Here is a 17727-nt window from a genome sequence, read left to right on the forward strand (position 1 = left end):
GAGGGGGAGGAGATGGTACAAGGACTAAGACCAAGATGAAAAAGATTCACCTTTCTCTTTAGATCTGAGGCAGGAGTGGAAAAAAGATCTGGGAAGGTTGAAAGTGGGGGTGAAGTTTTAGAGGATCATTTGAGTGTCCATGCCCCTCCCACCAAGGTGTGAATGAAACTTGTCCTCTCCATTGAGGCCCAACCCCTTTCCTGGCACCCACCTGCTCCCCTGCTCCCTGAGGCTGCCAGCAGGATGAGGGAACTTACTGCTCCATCCACTGGGAGACCTGTTGGCCAAGGGAGGCGCAGAACTGGCCCAGATGATGGAGGCAGCTGTGTGAATCTCCCGCCAGCACACAGCTTTCTCAGCACAAAGCTGGGGAGGGGGTGGGGGAGAAGCAGCAGGATACCCAATATTTTCCAGCCCCCCAAATATGTTCTCCCACCCTCTCTCACCCAAGGGACATGAGGTGGTGATGATGAGTTTTGTCATCAGAGAAATAGTCTTGGGCACAGCTAATGAGTAGTTCTTAGGTTTGTGGTGAGGATATATTATCCCTCTTTTACTCTATCACCTTTAGCTTCACATCAGCGATGCCCATGTGGGAATGGATAAAGACAAGCTTCCTGATCTCTCCTTCCCTTCCTCCTTCTTATTGTTGTTCAGTCATGCCTGACTCTTCATGACCCTGTGGACCATAGCACAACAATGCTGTCCCTGGGTTTTTTTTTTTTGGCAAAGATATTATAGTAGTTCGTCATTTCCTTCTCCAGCGGATTACAGCAAACAGGATTAAGTGATATGCCCAGGGTCACCCAGCTACTAAGGATCTGAGGCCAGACTCAAGAAGATAAATCTTATCCCCCAGTGCACAATGGCGCCACCTAGCTTCCTCCCTGAGCCAACCTTGGTCCAATGCCAGTGCCAGCTCTGTACTCTTCCAGAATCTTGCCCTTCCATTAGTCCAAACGACTGAATGGCTGGAAATGAGGTGGGGTAACCAAGAAGAAAGAGGTTTCATGAGCATCCAAGGCAACAGGTCATAGTTTCCTCCCTCTTCCCAAACTTCCATCCTCTCCATCTGTTCTTTGCTCAAAAGCCTATTCCTAGGAACTCTTCAAAGACCCAGAGAACAGGAAACAGTGGGGTCACCAACAGTCAGGAAAGTCTCAGGTTTCTTAAGTCATTTTCTCAACCTCACTGAAGAAGGGGGCCTGAAAGAATAAGGTACAGGCTACATGGGATAATCTGTTTTAATGAAATTGACTATTTATATATGTACAAAACCAACAACAAAAGATATTACAATTTAAGAAAAAAAATACAATTGACCATCACTGGTCAAAGAGGGAACCCCCACCCTGTAGCACTCCAACCCCAGATCTGCCATCTAGGGGCTGGGAAGAAGTACACTGGGAAAGAGGAATCAAGCTCAGCCCACAAAGGTTTCCTTCCATCCTAGCTGAGGAGAACCATATAATTCAATGCAAGAATTCCCTTCCTTCACCCCACCCCTCCTTCTATTCCTGGTAGGGGAGTGGTGGGTAAGGGAGAAGGGTGAGGATAGAAAAGGAAGGAAAGGCAGGGAGCAAAAAAGGAAAGTTACAGGAGATGGTAACCTCCTTTTGTAATTCCAGAATGGGGGAGGGGGGAAGGAGGAAAGGAGAAGGAAGAAAAGGGAGGTAATATTTGTCTGCTTGTCTGTCTCTTGTGTAGGACAGTTCCGCTCCTGCCCATCAGACTCAGTCTGACCCGGGCCAGGGTAGTTTCCAGTGTCGACCTAGTGGTTTGTGCCCTGGAAGGAGACTGACCATCCAGGAAAGGATTTGGGGAACTGGCAGGGAAGGACTTGTCTCCCATCTTTAGTAAGACACCGCTCCCGGCTCTCGAGGGGTGGTGAACAGGATATCAGCTTTGGCATTGATGAAGTAGGTTACGATGAGAGACACAAAGAGGATGCTGAGGCCCACAATCAGGGTGACAAACTATATGGGGGGAGGTCAAGGAGACAGAAGAGACAATCAGAATTAAGTGCAGCACAAGGAAGTACGCTCTGGGTTGGGAGCTAGGACACTGGAGGCTTGGTCTTTGAGAAAAATCTCAAAGCATTCTGTGACCAACAATCTATGACCTCCTCAGTCTGGAACTTAAAAAATGGGATGGATTCATTCTTGCATTTCACTCTAAATTCAACTACATTATCAACTGCTGAAGCAGAGACATGGTTTATACCACTTTGCAAATATTAAATCATTAACTGATAGATCTCAAGGACCAAAGATGAGACACCACAGGATCATAGACTTAGAACTAGAAGGACGTTTAGTTTAGACAAGGGTTCTTAATCTAAGGTCTGTGAATTTGCTTTTTAAAAATATTTTAATAACTGTACTTCAATATAATCGGTTTCCTTTGTAATCCTATGTATTTTATACATTTAAAAACATTATTCCAAGGAAGGATCCATAGGCTTCACTAGACTGCCAAAGGGAACCACAACACAAAAAAGGCTATGAACTCCTGGCTTAGAGACATCCTAGTCCAATTCCCTGAAGAATGCTTCCTTAGGGAGGAGAGAACTGAGGACCAGAGACATACAATGATCTGTCCAAGGTCACACACAAGTGGTATGACTTAAGACCAAGTCCTCTGGCTCCAGGCTCAGTGCTCTTTCCACATTACAATTCACTTTGCCAATCTTTGTCTCAGACTCTAAGGTTCACCAGCATTATCTCTAGAGCGTCTTAACATGGAGGCAAACGGGTGTACGTATGAGAATGAAATTTCACCTAGGCCTAGCAATGGAAATTCTTTCCCAATTGGACAAGGTGGCCATGGATAGAAATACAAGGAGAGCTGTTAGGAAGAAGAAACAGTGACTCTAACTACTGTTAAGGGGGGAGGTGATACATTCTCCTCCACATTGGCACTCTGCCTCCCAAAAGGAAATTGAGCATTCATCTCTTCTTGCCTGCCCTGACCCTCCTGTAATCCCGCATCCCCAATCCAAGTCCTCAGGTTCTCACCTCAAGTTCTCTGCTAGCTACAAGAAAAATGCGGGCACGGATGTCCTTCCAGCGGCTTTCTGTCCAGGTGGAATATTCAGAGGATCCCCACTGCTGCAGCTCAAAGGCAGGAGACACAGCCTTGGCCAGTCGTGCTGTGGAACGTACACACTGGGGGAGCCTACCTGTCCCATTGGGGTCCTCGGGGCCTTGTACCCATGCATACTCATACAGCTACACACAGAACAAGATTCCACACATGAATCCACCATGCCATTTGACTCTTGCAACAAACTTTCCCCTCTGAACGGCCAATACCCTCGATATCTCCATGCTGCCCCTCCCCCCATCAACCACCATTCCAGTCCAATTTGGGAGTTGTTCAATATCTATATCATTCCCTCTGACAACCCAATTCAACCCCATTAGTCCAATACTGGAAGTAGAGGTCCATCTCTGACACGAGAAAGGATTTAAGAGCATCCCTCTATCCCCATTTCCACTCACATCCTTGTTTGCATCTTGGGCCTTCTTTGAGTCTTGGCACTGCTCCCGGGTAAGATTGACCACAGTGCCAGTCAAGTTTGCCAGCACATACTGCACCACATAGGTGGTGTTGATGGGGCTGGAGACGGCAATGTAATGCTGGAGGGGCCCACCTCCTGATTGGGAGGGTGAAAACCAGGGAGGAGAAGGTTTGGGTGGGATATAAGGAAGAGATAAGAAGGAAAACAGGCCAGAAAAAATTTAAATGGACAAGAGAAAGAAAGGGTTGGGGAAGAGGGGAAGAGCAAAGAAAGAAAACAATAGTGGAAAGGGAGAAAAAATGGAGTCAAGACTAAAGCAATCAAAATAACCCCACCTCCCTATGTCTGATTTCTTTGCTCAAAAATCTCATCCTTGCCTCCACTGCTTACCCAGAAAGACCTTCAGGTCCTGCCTGATAACTGACTGGAACCACGAGTTGTTGGCTTTAACCAGGAACCCGTAGAGCAAGCGAGAGACCTGGAATTAAGGAAGAGAGGGGGTCCTGTTAGCTAAATTCCAGAGATGAGTGGGGGCAAAGGAGGGGGAAACCAGAAAATCTATCATTGAATCCACAGAAATGAGGACAGGGAGGAGCCTGGTCATATGGATTCTAGAACTAAGAAGGCTGTGTCTGGCTGGCACATAAGAAATGGGAGTGAGATCTTTATGGGTGCTCCCTAAGGAAATGCGTCATGAGTCCTCACTGTAAGAAGCCAGACCATCTGAATCCTGAGACTCTGGGGGAACATGCAGGGGGTGGTGAGGGACAGGGGGCAGCCTGCTGTGTAAACACACAGAGACAGAAGGGAGGGGTGGGAGAGCCCTGGGACCTTGCCAGGCCTAGAGCCCCATCTGCTCTTACCGTTACCGGATCAGCCTCAACAGCAGTGTGGTTGGTTCCCCCTGCGAGCTGGTATAGAGCACGTCCCAGCACTGTGGCCACAGATGCCAAGGACTGAGGGAGGTTGAGAGGAGAAACAGAGTGATCTATCTTGGGCAAAACTTACCTTTTCTCTCCTCCCTTCCCTACCCATACCCCAAGCATTGAAATCTTAACCCACCTTCAACCCAAATCTCTGTATTCTCTCCCCACTATGACCAACAACTTTATTCCAGCAGTGGTACTCTTCCTTCCCTTATCTACAGACATACTAGGTTCTTAATGCTCACCAAAATGTCATCTGACATCCCTATTTGCCTTCCATACTCCTCCTGGAGCTGAGTTACCTTGGCTATGTCAGTCACAAAGTCCATGGCTTCATCAGGAGTCAGGGTTGCAGGATACTTCAGACCAATGTTTTCTGCAGTATCATAGATGCTCTGGTAATACCTGTCAGGAGAGGGTAGTCTGAGTTCGGGTGGTCCTTGGACAAAGCCAAGCCCTTGTCCCTCAACTCTCCCTTGAGTCGATGGCTCAATATTTCACTTTTCATTCCCCTGGGGGGAAGATATATTGACAAACAAGGATAGTCTGCAGAAGACAGGGAGAAGAGATAATAGGCTAAGAGCACAGCAAAAGGAGTTTTAGTGAAACAGAAAAGGATTTCCTGACAGTGACAGCAGGAAAACTTGGGAATGGGAAAACAAACGCAGAGTTTGGAAGCCAAACAAGACCCTACCAACCTGAGGCATCTAGAATTATTACAATGTTATAGAAACATGTAGTTAAAATCATATGAACTTCTAGTCTGTGAGGGGCCTCTAGCCCTCACCATTAGTAAAAGCCCAATTCTACCCAAAGAAGTAAATTTGCTTGATAAACACACTCAAAATATGTGCCAATCCACAGATTAAGCTCCCAATCCATAGAATGAACAGGGGTCATGGAAGTGATGAGGGAAAATTCACTCTTTACCAACCCTGACCCTGAATAAGTGGACAAAGGACTCCTGGCTAGGCTGGGCTCTCCATCTTAGAGGGCTCTGGGCCCAACTTACTTCCCTTTGCCTCGAGACTCAATTTGACCTGTTGTAAGAAGGGAGTCTGGGGAGAGATTCAAAATTTAGAGAAAAAGCCAATCTCCATAGGCTTTATCCCTAGCAAGTGGTAGCCCCATTTGCAGCCAGGTGTTGCAGTGGATAGCAGGTTATCATTATTATCATCATCATTATTATTAATGGGGGCAAGAGAGTAGAGTGAGGGAAGCCAAATAAAGTTCCCTGGTCATGGCCATATACCTCTGTTTCCCATCCAGTTGTGATGGACTCTTTCCCAAACACAGCACCACTCAACCCCCAATTACTGTCCCTCTCCCCCAAATCACTCCACTGTGCTCCTGCTTGGGCTGCTGCCCTCTACCGGTGGGCCTAGGGAATACAGATCTTTAGAGAGCCTGGTTGAAATACTACCTTAAGGAGCAGGAATATGCAGCTAAAGATGACAAGGAGGGTTAGCACAATTACTAGAGGAAAGTGCCCAAAAGCAGAACTTTGCAACTCATCTACTGGGGATCATAAGCTGGGGATCTTGAGTCAACCTAACTAAACACAGGGTTTAGAGGGCCACATGGAAGAACAGCGTGTGATTTCTCCCAAGCACAAAGAGGGCCAAATTCTCTTCTCCCTTTCTTGGGCCCTTGAGTTCAGAGCTACTTCTCTGAGGTGAGAGGAGAACAGGGCAAGGGGTACTGGTTACCTGTTAGAAAAAGCAAGAGGGTGGTCAGTGAGCACAACGCCAGAGATGTTTTGGCTACGGAGAAACCTCTGAAAGGAGGACGGTGGAAGAGAGTTTTGTGAGTTCGCCTCCTTCATTGTCACATTAGGGACACCAACGCTGCTATTCCTCAGTATGGTCAGGAGATTCTGGACCTGGAGAGTGGGAAGGGAGATGTATGAAAGAAGGGGAAAGCGACACAGGTTGGTAGGAAACAAGGAATCTGAGCGATGAAAAAGATCTCTGAAGCCATCTAGTCTAACCCACACTTGAGCAGGAAGAGAGAGAAAGGAAAAGCAGGGCCTCCTGAAAGTTTCTTTAAGTATCCAGATGGTATAGGTTTGGACAGCCCCAACCTTGCTGCACTATCCAATCCGGTAGGTTCAGTCAGGGACATTCTAGAGCTGAACTCCTCTAGCCTCCTGGGACCAAGGCACTCTGAGTTTCTTTCTATTTTACAAGGAAAGAAACTGAGATGCAGAAAGAAGAACAGAACTGTTTCTGAGCCAGAGGAAGAGAGCCAAGAATGAAACACAAGCATATTTGCTTTTCGTCCAGAGTTTCCCATTGTCATCATCGTCATCATCATCATCATCAAACATTTAGTGAGCACCTGCTATGTGATAAGTACCACAGTAATTCATGGGGACCCAAAGACTCAGTCCTCAACTTGAAGGGTTAATTATTAGTCTGGAAAACAGGATACAAACATAAAGATATAAATACAAGGAAGCACATACTAAATGCCAAATGAGAGGCAAAGACAAGTAGGAATACAAAGGAAAGTCTGACCAACAACTGGGCCAGTCATGAAAAGTCCCAAGGCAATGGGATTTGAAGGAAAGCTAAGACTAATGTAAACTGAGAGGAATAGGGAGGCAATTCCAAGCAAGATAAATAGCCCTCCCAACTGCCTAAAAATAAATAAATAAATAAATAAATAAATGAATGAATGAATGAATGAATAAATAAAAGGGGCAGCTAGGTGGCGCAGTGGATAAAGTACTGGCCCTGAAGTCAGGAGGACCTGAGTTCAAATGTGACCTCAGACCTAACACTTGACACTTACTAGCTGTGTGACCCTGGACAAGTCACTTAACCCCAATTGCCTAAATAAATAAACAAATAAAAAAGATAAATAGCCCACACCTAGCCTTGCTCCAATTCTGAGAAAAGGGAGTTTTCAGGGTTGGACACTTGAGACAATACCAAGAGAATGAAATGAACAGCTTATCAGAGAGGGAGTCACATAGGTGTGTCCTCCTCTCCCAGGTAGCCCCATATTGTGTAAACACATTAACTAGTCTCCCCAAAAGTTGACATTAGCAGGTAATCAATCAAGAAGTATTTAGTAAGCCCCTACTGTGTGCCAGGCATTGTGCTAGGATAGAAATACAATGAAACAAATTCCAATCACAAGGAGCTTACAACGGTAAGAAAAGGAGACAAGAACACATGCATAAGTACATATAGCATAAATGTTAAGTAAAAAAATATAAATATATACAAAGTAAAGACAAGGCAGTTTGGGAGGGAGGGCACCAGCAATTGGGGGAGATCAGAAAAGGCTTCATGCAGAAGATGATATTTAGTCTTTATCTTCTAAACCTATGGCTCGAGGGGCAGGTGGCCGCTGTATCTTAAGCTATGTCAGCACAGAATGGAAGATGAGGTTACCTCGGTATAGATGGATTCATCTCTCTGAGACATGGGGTCTGTATGCATCCACAAATCTGAAGAATTCCTCAAGGCTACCTATGGGCAAAGAATAAGAGTGAGCAACGCAACTGAGTCCTTCTAGTTCAGGACCCCTGCCCAGGGAAGAAGAGATGTGTGCCAGGTTAGGAGACCTGAAGAAGAATTCAAAAGATAAAGGATCACAGGGAAGAGACAATGCTTGAGGGAGATAGGAGATGGGGAGCAGGCATGGGAGAGCATATCAAGGAAAGAGAAGAATGAGAGTGCGTGAGAAAAGCAACACACCTGTCCAAGTTCCACAAATGAGTGTATGTTCTCCAGCTGGACAGGAAACTTGCCCTTTTCCATGTCATACACCATCCGTGAGCTACCAATGTAATCAAAAGTTTCCTGCGGAACAGAGGTGGGAGGGGATGAGAAGAATGTCCCTAAACTAGGATGGCCACAAGGAGTACGAATGGTCACAGCCCCAGTTTGTTCCTTGAGCAACAGGACTCGCACCAGCCCAACCCAGGGTCAGCCACTCTCACAACAGTTCTGTTGAGGGAAGCACGGCCCTCACTTGGACGGGGCCCAGGACGAGACCTACAGCCAGAGGAAGCCTAGTGAAGGAGAAGAGGCCATGAGGCAGACACAGAGGAGCCCTTAGGGGAACATCAGCTGTGAAGCACCTGCTTTTTCTGCTCCCTCCTCCTCACTGCCTCTGGCCTGGATTCGGCTGCCGCCACACTCCAAAGCCAGGGTAAAGCACCAGCAGTGAGAGCAACCTCAGGGCCACTAAGGAGGAGGAGCCAACAAAGAAACTGAGTCCAGAGAGGCTGGGAGAAATACCCTAACCTCAAGCTTGCCAGATTCAGCAGGAACTCTCAATGAAAGACCAAAACCACCTAACAGTAGGGCTTGAAGGATGGGGGAGAGGGTCAGGGAAGAAAGGCAGAGGCAAGGGAAAGAAGACATGAAGCCATTCAAATACAAGAAGAATGCACCAAGCTCCCAAGGGGCTCCCAAGCTGATTTAACCTTTGGGTGGGCACACACCAATTCTAGGAGGGACGGACACAGGTAGTCATGAACTGCTTGAGGCCTCAGCAACTGCTTGGTGACTGACATCTGAACACAGGTGCTGGGCTCTCATCCCCATCCCAGTTTAAAACCCAAGCGCCTCAGAACACAAACGATTCTACTAGTCAGGGCCCTCACCCCTTGGAAGAAGACAAACATAACATTCCGGGGCAGAGCTGCCACATCTGGTGCCTTCTGCAGAGCTTCAGCCACAGCCAGCTGGGTGATGAAGGAAGCAACAGCACTCTCGGCCCCAGGAGCCACATTCCAGAAAAATGAGCGGCTGTCCAACTAGATACAGCAAAAAGAAGAGAGAGAGAGAGAAGAGAAGTTGTATACCTTCCCTAAACTCTGAAAACTTTCCCATTCAGGGCCCATGAGCCCTGTCCTCTACTCAAGAGGACACATATCCTTTGTGCTAAGAATAAAACTGAATGGCTACCCTACCTCATCTAGGTCCCTAGTGTAATCCACCTGTGGTAGTAAGACCTGACATTCTTGAGGAAAGTCTGCACCATGCCAACCAACTCCATCTTACACTCTAATGGACAGAGATTCCCCTCCCCACACTCAGTGGCTTCTAAACCAGTACCTACCCTGGTGGCAGCGATGATCACTTTGTCCCCAGGCTCGAGCTTCCCAGATGCATTCAAAGGATTCAGTGTGTTCCACACGTTGAAGTCAGCCAGGGGGTCACAGACAACTTCTGGAGGGGACAGAGATTATCTGGGATGGGAAGGTGGGGCACAAAGGAAACAGGGAAGGCTCCTTTGACCAGATCCTCTATCTCTTCTAGGTCTTTTTCTCTGCTATACTCCACCCCCTACTTTCTTACCACCTTCATAAGAAAAGTATAGAACATGCAAAATAGTTTTGGAATTACTGATGTTGATTATATATAATATTGATACTGCTATTGGTTAGAGTTGCTAGGCTCTGTACCATTTTGCCATCTGAGTAAAGTCTTCCAGTAATACCTTTACCAGCTAGGGTTATTATCTTTTCAGCTACTCCCGTATGCCCAGTGCCATCTGCTCTGAGTACCCACAGCCCTGCCCCTGGGCCCCAGACCCACCTGGGTTGATACTGAATGTGCTCTGGATAGCACTACGTCGCATGCAGGTGACTGTGCTGGTGACGGCATGCATGTGTGAGAAAAGCTGCATTGCACACAGTGGGTAGGTTGGGGCAGATCCATTCACACCCCGGTTGTGGTCCCAATAGCACTGGAGGAAAGAGTACCATTGAAATAAAGGGTTAGAGCTAGTTAGCTGTTACAAAGACCTCTTCCTCTGCCTCACTTGAAAAGTACTGTTTAGAAAAAGATCTCCAAGATGCTGTTTGTTGTTTGTCCTTCATTTTCAAAGAGGACCAATGACTCACAGGGCAATGTCTTGACTGATACATGTATTGATTTAAGTAGGGCAGACTTGCACAAAGTCATCAGCCTCACTCTCTCTTCCAGAATCATCAAAGTCCAGTGGTAAGACAAAAGTCAAGACAGCTGGTGATGGCCCAGGATGCAGTGGATGACCTTGGGGTCTTCAATGTCTGACCAAGCTCTAACCACTCCACAGTACCTGTTTCAACAACCTTCGTGGCCACCAGAACAAATTGTTCTCATCTGCCTATTCTGCCAGAGAAAGTTTTCACGTGGTTGGGGCAGACATCCCCCTACCTCACTGACAAGCTGTTAAGTTTGAGACCTATTGGTTACTCTCAACCTGGTTTAGCCATCTGTCATGGTGACATCATCTGCCCAGGGTCACCCAGGTCCTAAGGGTCCTCACGACCCTGGGCCTTATGTCCCCTTGACCACCCATTGGCTTGATCTCACACTACCTACAACAAAGTAGTCATCATTAACATGATTTGGTACTGGTGAGGAAATAAGCTGGTCAATGGAGCAGACTAGATTTTGGGGTCTGTTTTTGGAACAATAATATACAGAAACAAAGAACGGTATCCCAGTGTTTGCTAAAGCCAAACATCTCAGCAAGAAATTACCTCTCAGATCTACGGATAGAAGAGTTAATGACCAAAAAAGACAGAGAGGTTCACACAAGCTGTAGCATGAATAGGGGGCACACTCTAAGATGTTAGCCTGGGCCAGGAAGCCTTGTCATTATTGCTGCCAGGTGCCAGAGGCTATTGGTTCAATCTGACTGGACTCACATGACAGAAATCCTTGCACTTCAGTTTTCCTAGCTTAGCTCAGAGACCCCTGCTTTACTTTCTCCCACGGAGCTTTTTATATCTAGGAATCTGCCCCCAACTCCTATCCAACATTAAGAAATAAGACACCAGGGACCATCTAGAGTGGAAGAGATCAGAAAGAATGAGCACACACTTTTAAGGTCTTTCTTGGGGCATTCAATAGCACAGATGATTCAAAAATTCAACACACATTTACTAAGCATCCACAGTGTACAAAGGACTGTGCTAGGTGCTAAGAGAAATACAAAGTTTATATAAGATGCAGTCCCCCACAAATGCAAGAACATTTATATTCTCCATACATTCCCTTCCTAGCCAACTCAAAATGCAAGAGGGGAAGGGGGAAGAGAAAGAAAAAGACACAGGACACATTGTTACCTGCTTGATGACCTGTGTTTCATTCTCATCTTCTAGGAGAAAAATGGGGAAGTCAAAATCCTCATAGGCTAACCCATTGCCTTCTGGGTTCCACCTCAATTTTTTGCAGTGGGCATATTCTGACCCATAGGAGTTAGAGTAGATACCTGGAGGGAAGAGGAATCTATTACTGGGGGTGTGTGATATGTGATACAGCATGAATGGATCTTGAAAGCCTAGTGTTTGTGGAAATAGGTATGGTTCCCAGAGAGGAACCGGGGTACCAGGAGGACCCAAGCTATCCAGCTTGAAATCTGGGTGTCTTGGGAATGAGATGGAATGTAAAGATGAAGCAACACTGGCTTCCACAGAGTAGTTAGTTGGTCATTTAGGTGAACACACACACATAAACCTAGCACACCACATTTCTCACAATAGGCCACAATCATATACAACACACAGATATTTATATGCATTCACATTGATGATCCTCTTGGGGACAACAAATGACCTAGTTAATGGCATTCCAACAGTAAGCCACGGGTGATGGTTCCTGGCTCTTTGGGGATCTTACCAAACCCATCATTAGGGCATTCAACACTGGGAGAGAAACCATCTACAGGGCTAGGCTTGGCAAGAGCCACAGCAAGACCAGAGATTCGCTGGGTCCCTTTCAGCTTCTCCATCAGCTTCCTAGAATAAGAAGAAATAATGGAATAAGGGAAGAGGAAAGAAGGAAGTGTCAGAAGCAACACCCTTGCTTCTCTCCCCATAGGAAGGGAAAAATATCTGACTGCAGAGTTAAGCCATTTCCTTCCTCATTGAGCCCTATTGTGGGATTCCTGACTCTAACCCTAATCCCAGCTTCTCCAGACTCTGGATAATGCTGGTTGCTCTCCCTCTACCCAAACAGTACCCAGCCAGATGATAGATCTAGTTTTAGGATCACTGAAAATGTTCTCTTTAAATCAATATAATTTTCTAAAAAGAGCCAATACCAGGAAAGTCAAGGGTAGTGCCCATCTTTTGAAGCTGGGAGAAGGCTCCTGTTTTCCTCTGCTTACTCACCTTTTCCAGGCATACACACCCAGACCTCACCTGTTAAAAAGCTTGCCTTCCAGCAGTACCATGTAAGGTGGGTTAGGGCCATCGGTTAGGACCCACTGCAGATCTTCCTCCTCTTCCACTACATGGATCACTCCTGTGTCCCCACTAATAGAAGCTGCAGTGACAAGATGGAACGAAGTAAAGACACTGGAATTTATTCTATTGATGCTATTTCACTGGGCCAGCATGCAGTGAAATTCCCACATTTATAAGGAAACAGAACCACACAGGACAAAACCACAAGTTCTCATGCAGCTAGCTTCTCTCTCCTGGAACCTAGGTTGGGGACTCTGAAAGAAGAACAAGTTGTACATGGAAGAAAGGTATTACTTGGTAAATAATGATCACAGGTGACAAACACTTGTAAAAGCTCTGAGTTTGAAACAACTTTTACAAAGATTTGAAGGACATTGTAGATAAGAGAAGTCAAACTTGGGCCCCATTTGGCCTGCAAAACCAGGAAGTGCTGCAGAACAGGTTTAAATGTAGTTGGGACGCGTTTAACAAATAAATAAAAAGACAATACAACATAGATAATATTAATTTAATTTGGTCTTCTAAGTGTGGTTATATTGCTTTATGTGTTGATAATGTGGTTTTCTAAGTCAATATGTAAGCTATGGTCCATTTCTAGTTGAGTTTGACCTGTAGATCACTCTAGTTGTATTATATGTAATCTGGGGGGAGAGAAAGGGATATTGGCTATGAAAGATTAGTAACTCCTCCTTTAATAAGGGCTGGGGAAAAGAAAAATCATGAGAAACCTAGATTCTACTCTGGGGAGCATCCCTGGTTCATTGTATGACCTTAAACAAGTTGCTTAACCTCTCTGGGCAAAAATGGCAATCAGCTGAACTGCTCTCTAACCATCTCCCCCTGTAGAGACAGACCGTATGAAAAAGAAACCTGTACAACAAGCCTTTGAGCTCCCTAGGGAAAGGAGTCCAATAAACACAAGATATTGTTATCAGTAAACCAATACTGCATCTCACTATTTCCCCAGAGGATTATCATGTTAGCAACCCCAATTAAAGAGGGTATAGCCTGGTTCAGAGGTGGATGAACTTGAAGAGGGAGACTTAGACCTAGCCAGATTGAAAAGGAAACAGGTTTCTAATGAGGAAATAGCCTGAGTCTTGCTTCTCCCCCTGCCAATGTTCACCTTTGCTTATAAGGCCATGTTTTCTATAAGGCTGTGGTAAGCATAGGCAGTATGATGGATGAGTCACTGTCAAAATAGGTTTAATCGATTAGCAAGACCTAGACTAGACCTGGCTCCAAGGAAATGGGGTTCAAGCCGCTATACTTAGGGTTGGAACTAAAACTGTGGTTAGAGACTATAACAGATCCACCACCCCCTACTGCATGTTGGATATAGCTTAAAGATTATTTCCAGCAATGATCCTATAACTTAAGGGGCTGTCTGGGACTAGCCAACTTGCCCAGGAACTAACTATTATGGTCATGCAACAAAACAATCAACTAGTTGACCAAAGACAGGACAGGATGATAATGGGGAGACAATACGCTAGTAATTCAGAGCTCTTAGAACAATTCTGCTCATTTGAATGGTTCCCTTCATCAACCAGTGACATGGTATCCTAAGTGTCCCAAATGCTTTAACCTATAGCAAATAGCTGCTGAAACCAAAATACCTAGTCAATATAATCTACAAACACTAAGCTTATCTGTATGAGTTTAAAGTGATACTCACTGAATCTCAAATCCTCCATTGAAAGAAAGAAAGGGACCATTTCCATCATTTTTCATGGAAAGAACAGAACCCAAGTCTCAGAGAAGTGAAATAATCTGTTCAAGATCATGGAGTATGTCAGAAAGAGTTTCTTACCAGACTCTCTGTGCCAGAACCCATCATTAAAAGTCTAATTTCCTATTTCAAGAGGAAATGTGATGTGCAGAAACAGGTACTACTGATGGAATGAGAATCAAATCATGGGACCACCAACTACAGGGAATCAATCACCCCCTTCTCTCCTCTGTGATGTTTTTATGTGGGGCTTCTTAGCACTGCTTCACAATTCATCTCTCCTTCTGATAACAAGAGTTCCGTGATTTCACTGAATGTCATTCCCATGAATGACAATGAATTAGCATTCTCAGAATTTCTTCCTTATCAAACAATTCACTGCTTCTCAGAAGTCCACCTCAGACTATAAGAATATCACTGTACAACAGACAAGCAGTCAAAAGATCACAGATCTAGACCTGAAAGGAAATTCAGAGACCATCTAGATAGAGCATTTATAAAATGCTAACTATGTACCAGATACTTTGCAAGCACTTGAAATATAAATACAAGCAAGCAAGACCATTACTGTCATGAAGAAGTTTCCATTTTTGTCCAAACTCATTTTCCTCATCTGTGATGAGGAAACTTCAAAATAAAAAATGGAGCATCAGAGGTAGGATTTGAACCCAGGTCTTCTATTCCTGAGCCAGTGCTCTTTCTACTGTACCATACTTCTACACAGCAGACATGAACTTTTTTCAAAAGAAGAAATACAACCTACTCATCACCACTCAGAAACACATAAGATCATTAATAATCAGAAAAAAGGGAAATTAAAATAATCCTTAAGTACTACCTCACAACCACCAAGTGGCAAAGACGTTAAAAAAGGAGAAAACCTATCCTCGGAAGGGTTATAGGAAGATAGACATGATAATTCACTGATACTGGAGTTATGGATTGGTTCAACCATTCTAGAAAAGTTTGGAATTACATAAGAAGTTATTAAACTGTTTATTCACTTTAGCCCAGAGATTTAGTTAGGCCTATATCCTAAGGAGCTTACTGACAGCAAGAAAAGACATATATATTTTTTTAAAACTTACAACAAGATTATTTGTAATAACAGGGGGCTAGAAACAAAATATGTGCCCAATGACCAAAGAATAAGTGAATAAATTATATGTGAATTTAATGTTACTGAGCTTTAAAGAGTGGAAAATGTGAAGAATTTGAAGAAATGTAGGAAGACTTAAGTAAATCAGAAATAAAAGAAAGATAGATATCAATATATAGATATAGAAGGACAAAAAATAAGATATAGATTATCTATTTATATACAGTGACAACAACATTGTCATTAATATCAGTATAGACCAGCCTGAGACACGACACTTACTAGCTGTGTGACCCTAGGTAAGTCACTTAACTCCAACTGCCTCACCCCAAAAAAAAAAAAAAGCAAAACATGCGCGTGCGCACGCGCGCACACACACACACACACACACACACACACACACCCCCCCCCAGTATAGAGAGATAACAAAGGACTGGTCAAAAACAATGATCATTAGTACTACACAAAGTTAAGACAGTTCTCTCCGTTTTTTAAAAAAATAAAATCTTTTGGGGGGATGTACTTTGTTAAGGGGTTGGTTTAGCTGTCTGCTGGGATTTGCTGTGTCAAAACAAAATGTAGAGTCTAGAGGAACTGAGTTCAAATCCAGCCTCAGATATTAGCTGTGTGACACTGGGCAAGTCAGTTAACCCCGACTGCCTCCAAAAAAACAAACAAAAAAATGCATCAGTAAATGTATTTTTTAGAAAGATCAATGTAACAGTCAGATGTGGTACCACTGATTTCCCTTCTTCCCTGTTCTTACTAGTTGTTTCCTGCTACCCCCAATTAACATGCAGCATACCTAATACAGGCTCTGAAATATTGGGTACACTAAAGCACGAATTTCCAACTTACACTGGCAGCCAATCTGGTGAGTGGCATTGAGCAGGCGGACACAGGGAGCTGTTCTGTTCAAGGGGATGTAGATCTTCCTCTCCACTGAATTTGCTTGGCACAAACCTGAAGAGAAAGCAACAGGTGTAAGAAAGAAGCTTTAAAAACGGGGCACAGTTCCTCATTCATCTTCTCAGCAAGGAGGTGGCAAGAGACCAGCATATGTCAGTGAGTTGAGAAACTTAAGTTCTAGTTTTAGCAGTGTCCTTATCTACCTTGTTACATTAAGCAAATCACTCAGCCTCTCTGGGCTCAACGCACATTACATTCAGTTAATACTTCCATTAGGACACAGGAAGGTATATACTCCTCCCCCAAAACCACTAGAGATATTAAAAAGGATTATCATAAACCACAACAGGGCAGTCATATTGGTTCCCAGATAAGAGAAAATGTGGTTAAAGGAAGCCCTATATGTGGATTACTGATTAATTTTAAAAAGAGCATGAGTTCCAGAGCAGTGCCTGGATTCAAAATCTTTCTCTGTAATCTCAAGAAAGGAGGTGGAAATGGTCTACACACACTACTGTCAGACTCAACTCTTACAACTACACCCAATACACTAGTCAGTCATGTGAGGAAGTGTGGGGTTTCTTTTTCCTGGGGATCCTTAAGGACAAGAGCTACCAACATTCGGGCTGGTGAAGAACAGTGGTAGCTTGAGAGATCGGGGAGAGCAGGGCAACCTTCTGCAACCTCACAAAGCTGCACACGAAAAGCAGATCTTTGTGAGCAAACACCTGCTGCAGCCCCACCCCACCCCCACCCCAAATCTTCAGGCTCCTGGAAACATTGCCTCGTAGTTCTGAAGAGCCAAGGAGTGCAGGAGTCTGTCTCGATCTACTTGGCAGAGAGGAGAAACTGAGGTACGGGGATGGGAACGAGCCTTATCCCAGAATCAACAGGAGGCAAGACCCCAGGAGCCTCTCACAAGCCTAGGCAGAAGGTGGTGGCCTCAGACAGCAGCCTCTCTGGGCTGAGGGCGGGACACTGGGAGAGCTTCCTCAGGGCGAGGTGGGGACTTTAAATCCTCGAGAAGCGCGGAACTTGAGTCGGGGAAACGCAGAGTAGGGGGGTCTAGGAGTTGGCGGGACAGAGGACCCAAGAGCAGACAAGGGCGCCTGGGCGGTTTCAGAGTAAAGGAAGTTCTCGCAAAGAGGACCCCGAGGCTCTGGGGGGTGGGGAGGGCTCACCTGCCAGCAGAGAAACGAAGCAAAGGAGGAGGCAGGTTCGCCGGCCCCCGGAGGCGGCTCCTCCACCACCCCCAGCAGTGGCCATCTTGCCTCTCCAGGCAGCTTCCGCCTCCTGCCCCCTCCAGCCTGACAGAGGCCTCTCTAGGCCACTCCA

At 45.2% G+C, this 17727-nt stretch overlaps 1 protein-coding gene across 2 annotated transcripts; it reads right to left on the reverse strand.

Moving 5' to 3' along the window:
* Positions 1 to 1226: 1226 nt before the first annotated feature.
* Positions 1227 to 17690, reverse strand: NCSTN (nicastrin). Of its 2 annotated transcripts, none has more exons than XM_027840101.1 (17): positions 17574 to 17690; positions 16342 to 16446; positions 12608 to 12731; positions 12084 to 12202; positions 11531 to 11676; positions 10011 to 10161; positions 9532 to 9638; positions 9074 to 9226; positions 8160 to 8264; positions 7854 to 7931; positions 6159 to 6331; positions 4752 to 4854; positions 4387 to 4479; positions 3914 to 4001; positions 3504 to 3658; positions 3018 to 3230; positions 1227 to 1976 (listed from the first exon to the last, which is right to left on the reverse strand). In XM_027840101.1, the coding sequence occupies exons 1-17, from the start codon at positions 17656 to 17658 to the stop codon at positions 1854 to 1856; spliced, it is 2121 nt and encodes a 706-aa protein (XP_027695902.1). In that variant the 5' UTR covers positions 17659 to 17690; the 3' UTR covers positions 1227 to 1853. The 2 variants fall into 2 exon arrangements, with proteins under 2 accessions (XP_027695902.1, XP_027695901.1); XM_027840100.1 differs by having other exon boundaries at positions 9532 to 9641; positions 17574 to 17689.
* Between the last annotated feature and the right edge of the window lie 37 nt (positions 17691 to 17727).

Source organism: Vombatus ursinus, unplaced genomic scaffold, assembly GCF_900497805.2.
Source record: "Vombatus ursinus unplaced genomic scaffold, bare-nosed wombat genome assembly UNPS02014838.1, whole genome shotgun sequence".
NCBI classification, from domain to species: Eukaryota; Metazoa; Chordata; class Mammalia; order Diprotodontia; family Vombatidae; genus Vombatus; species Vombatus ursinus.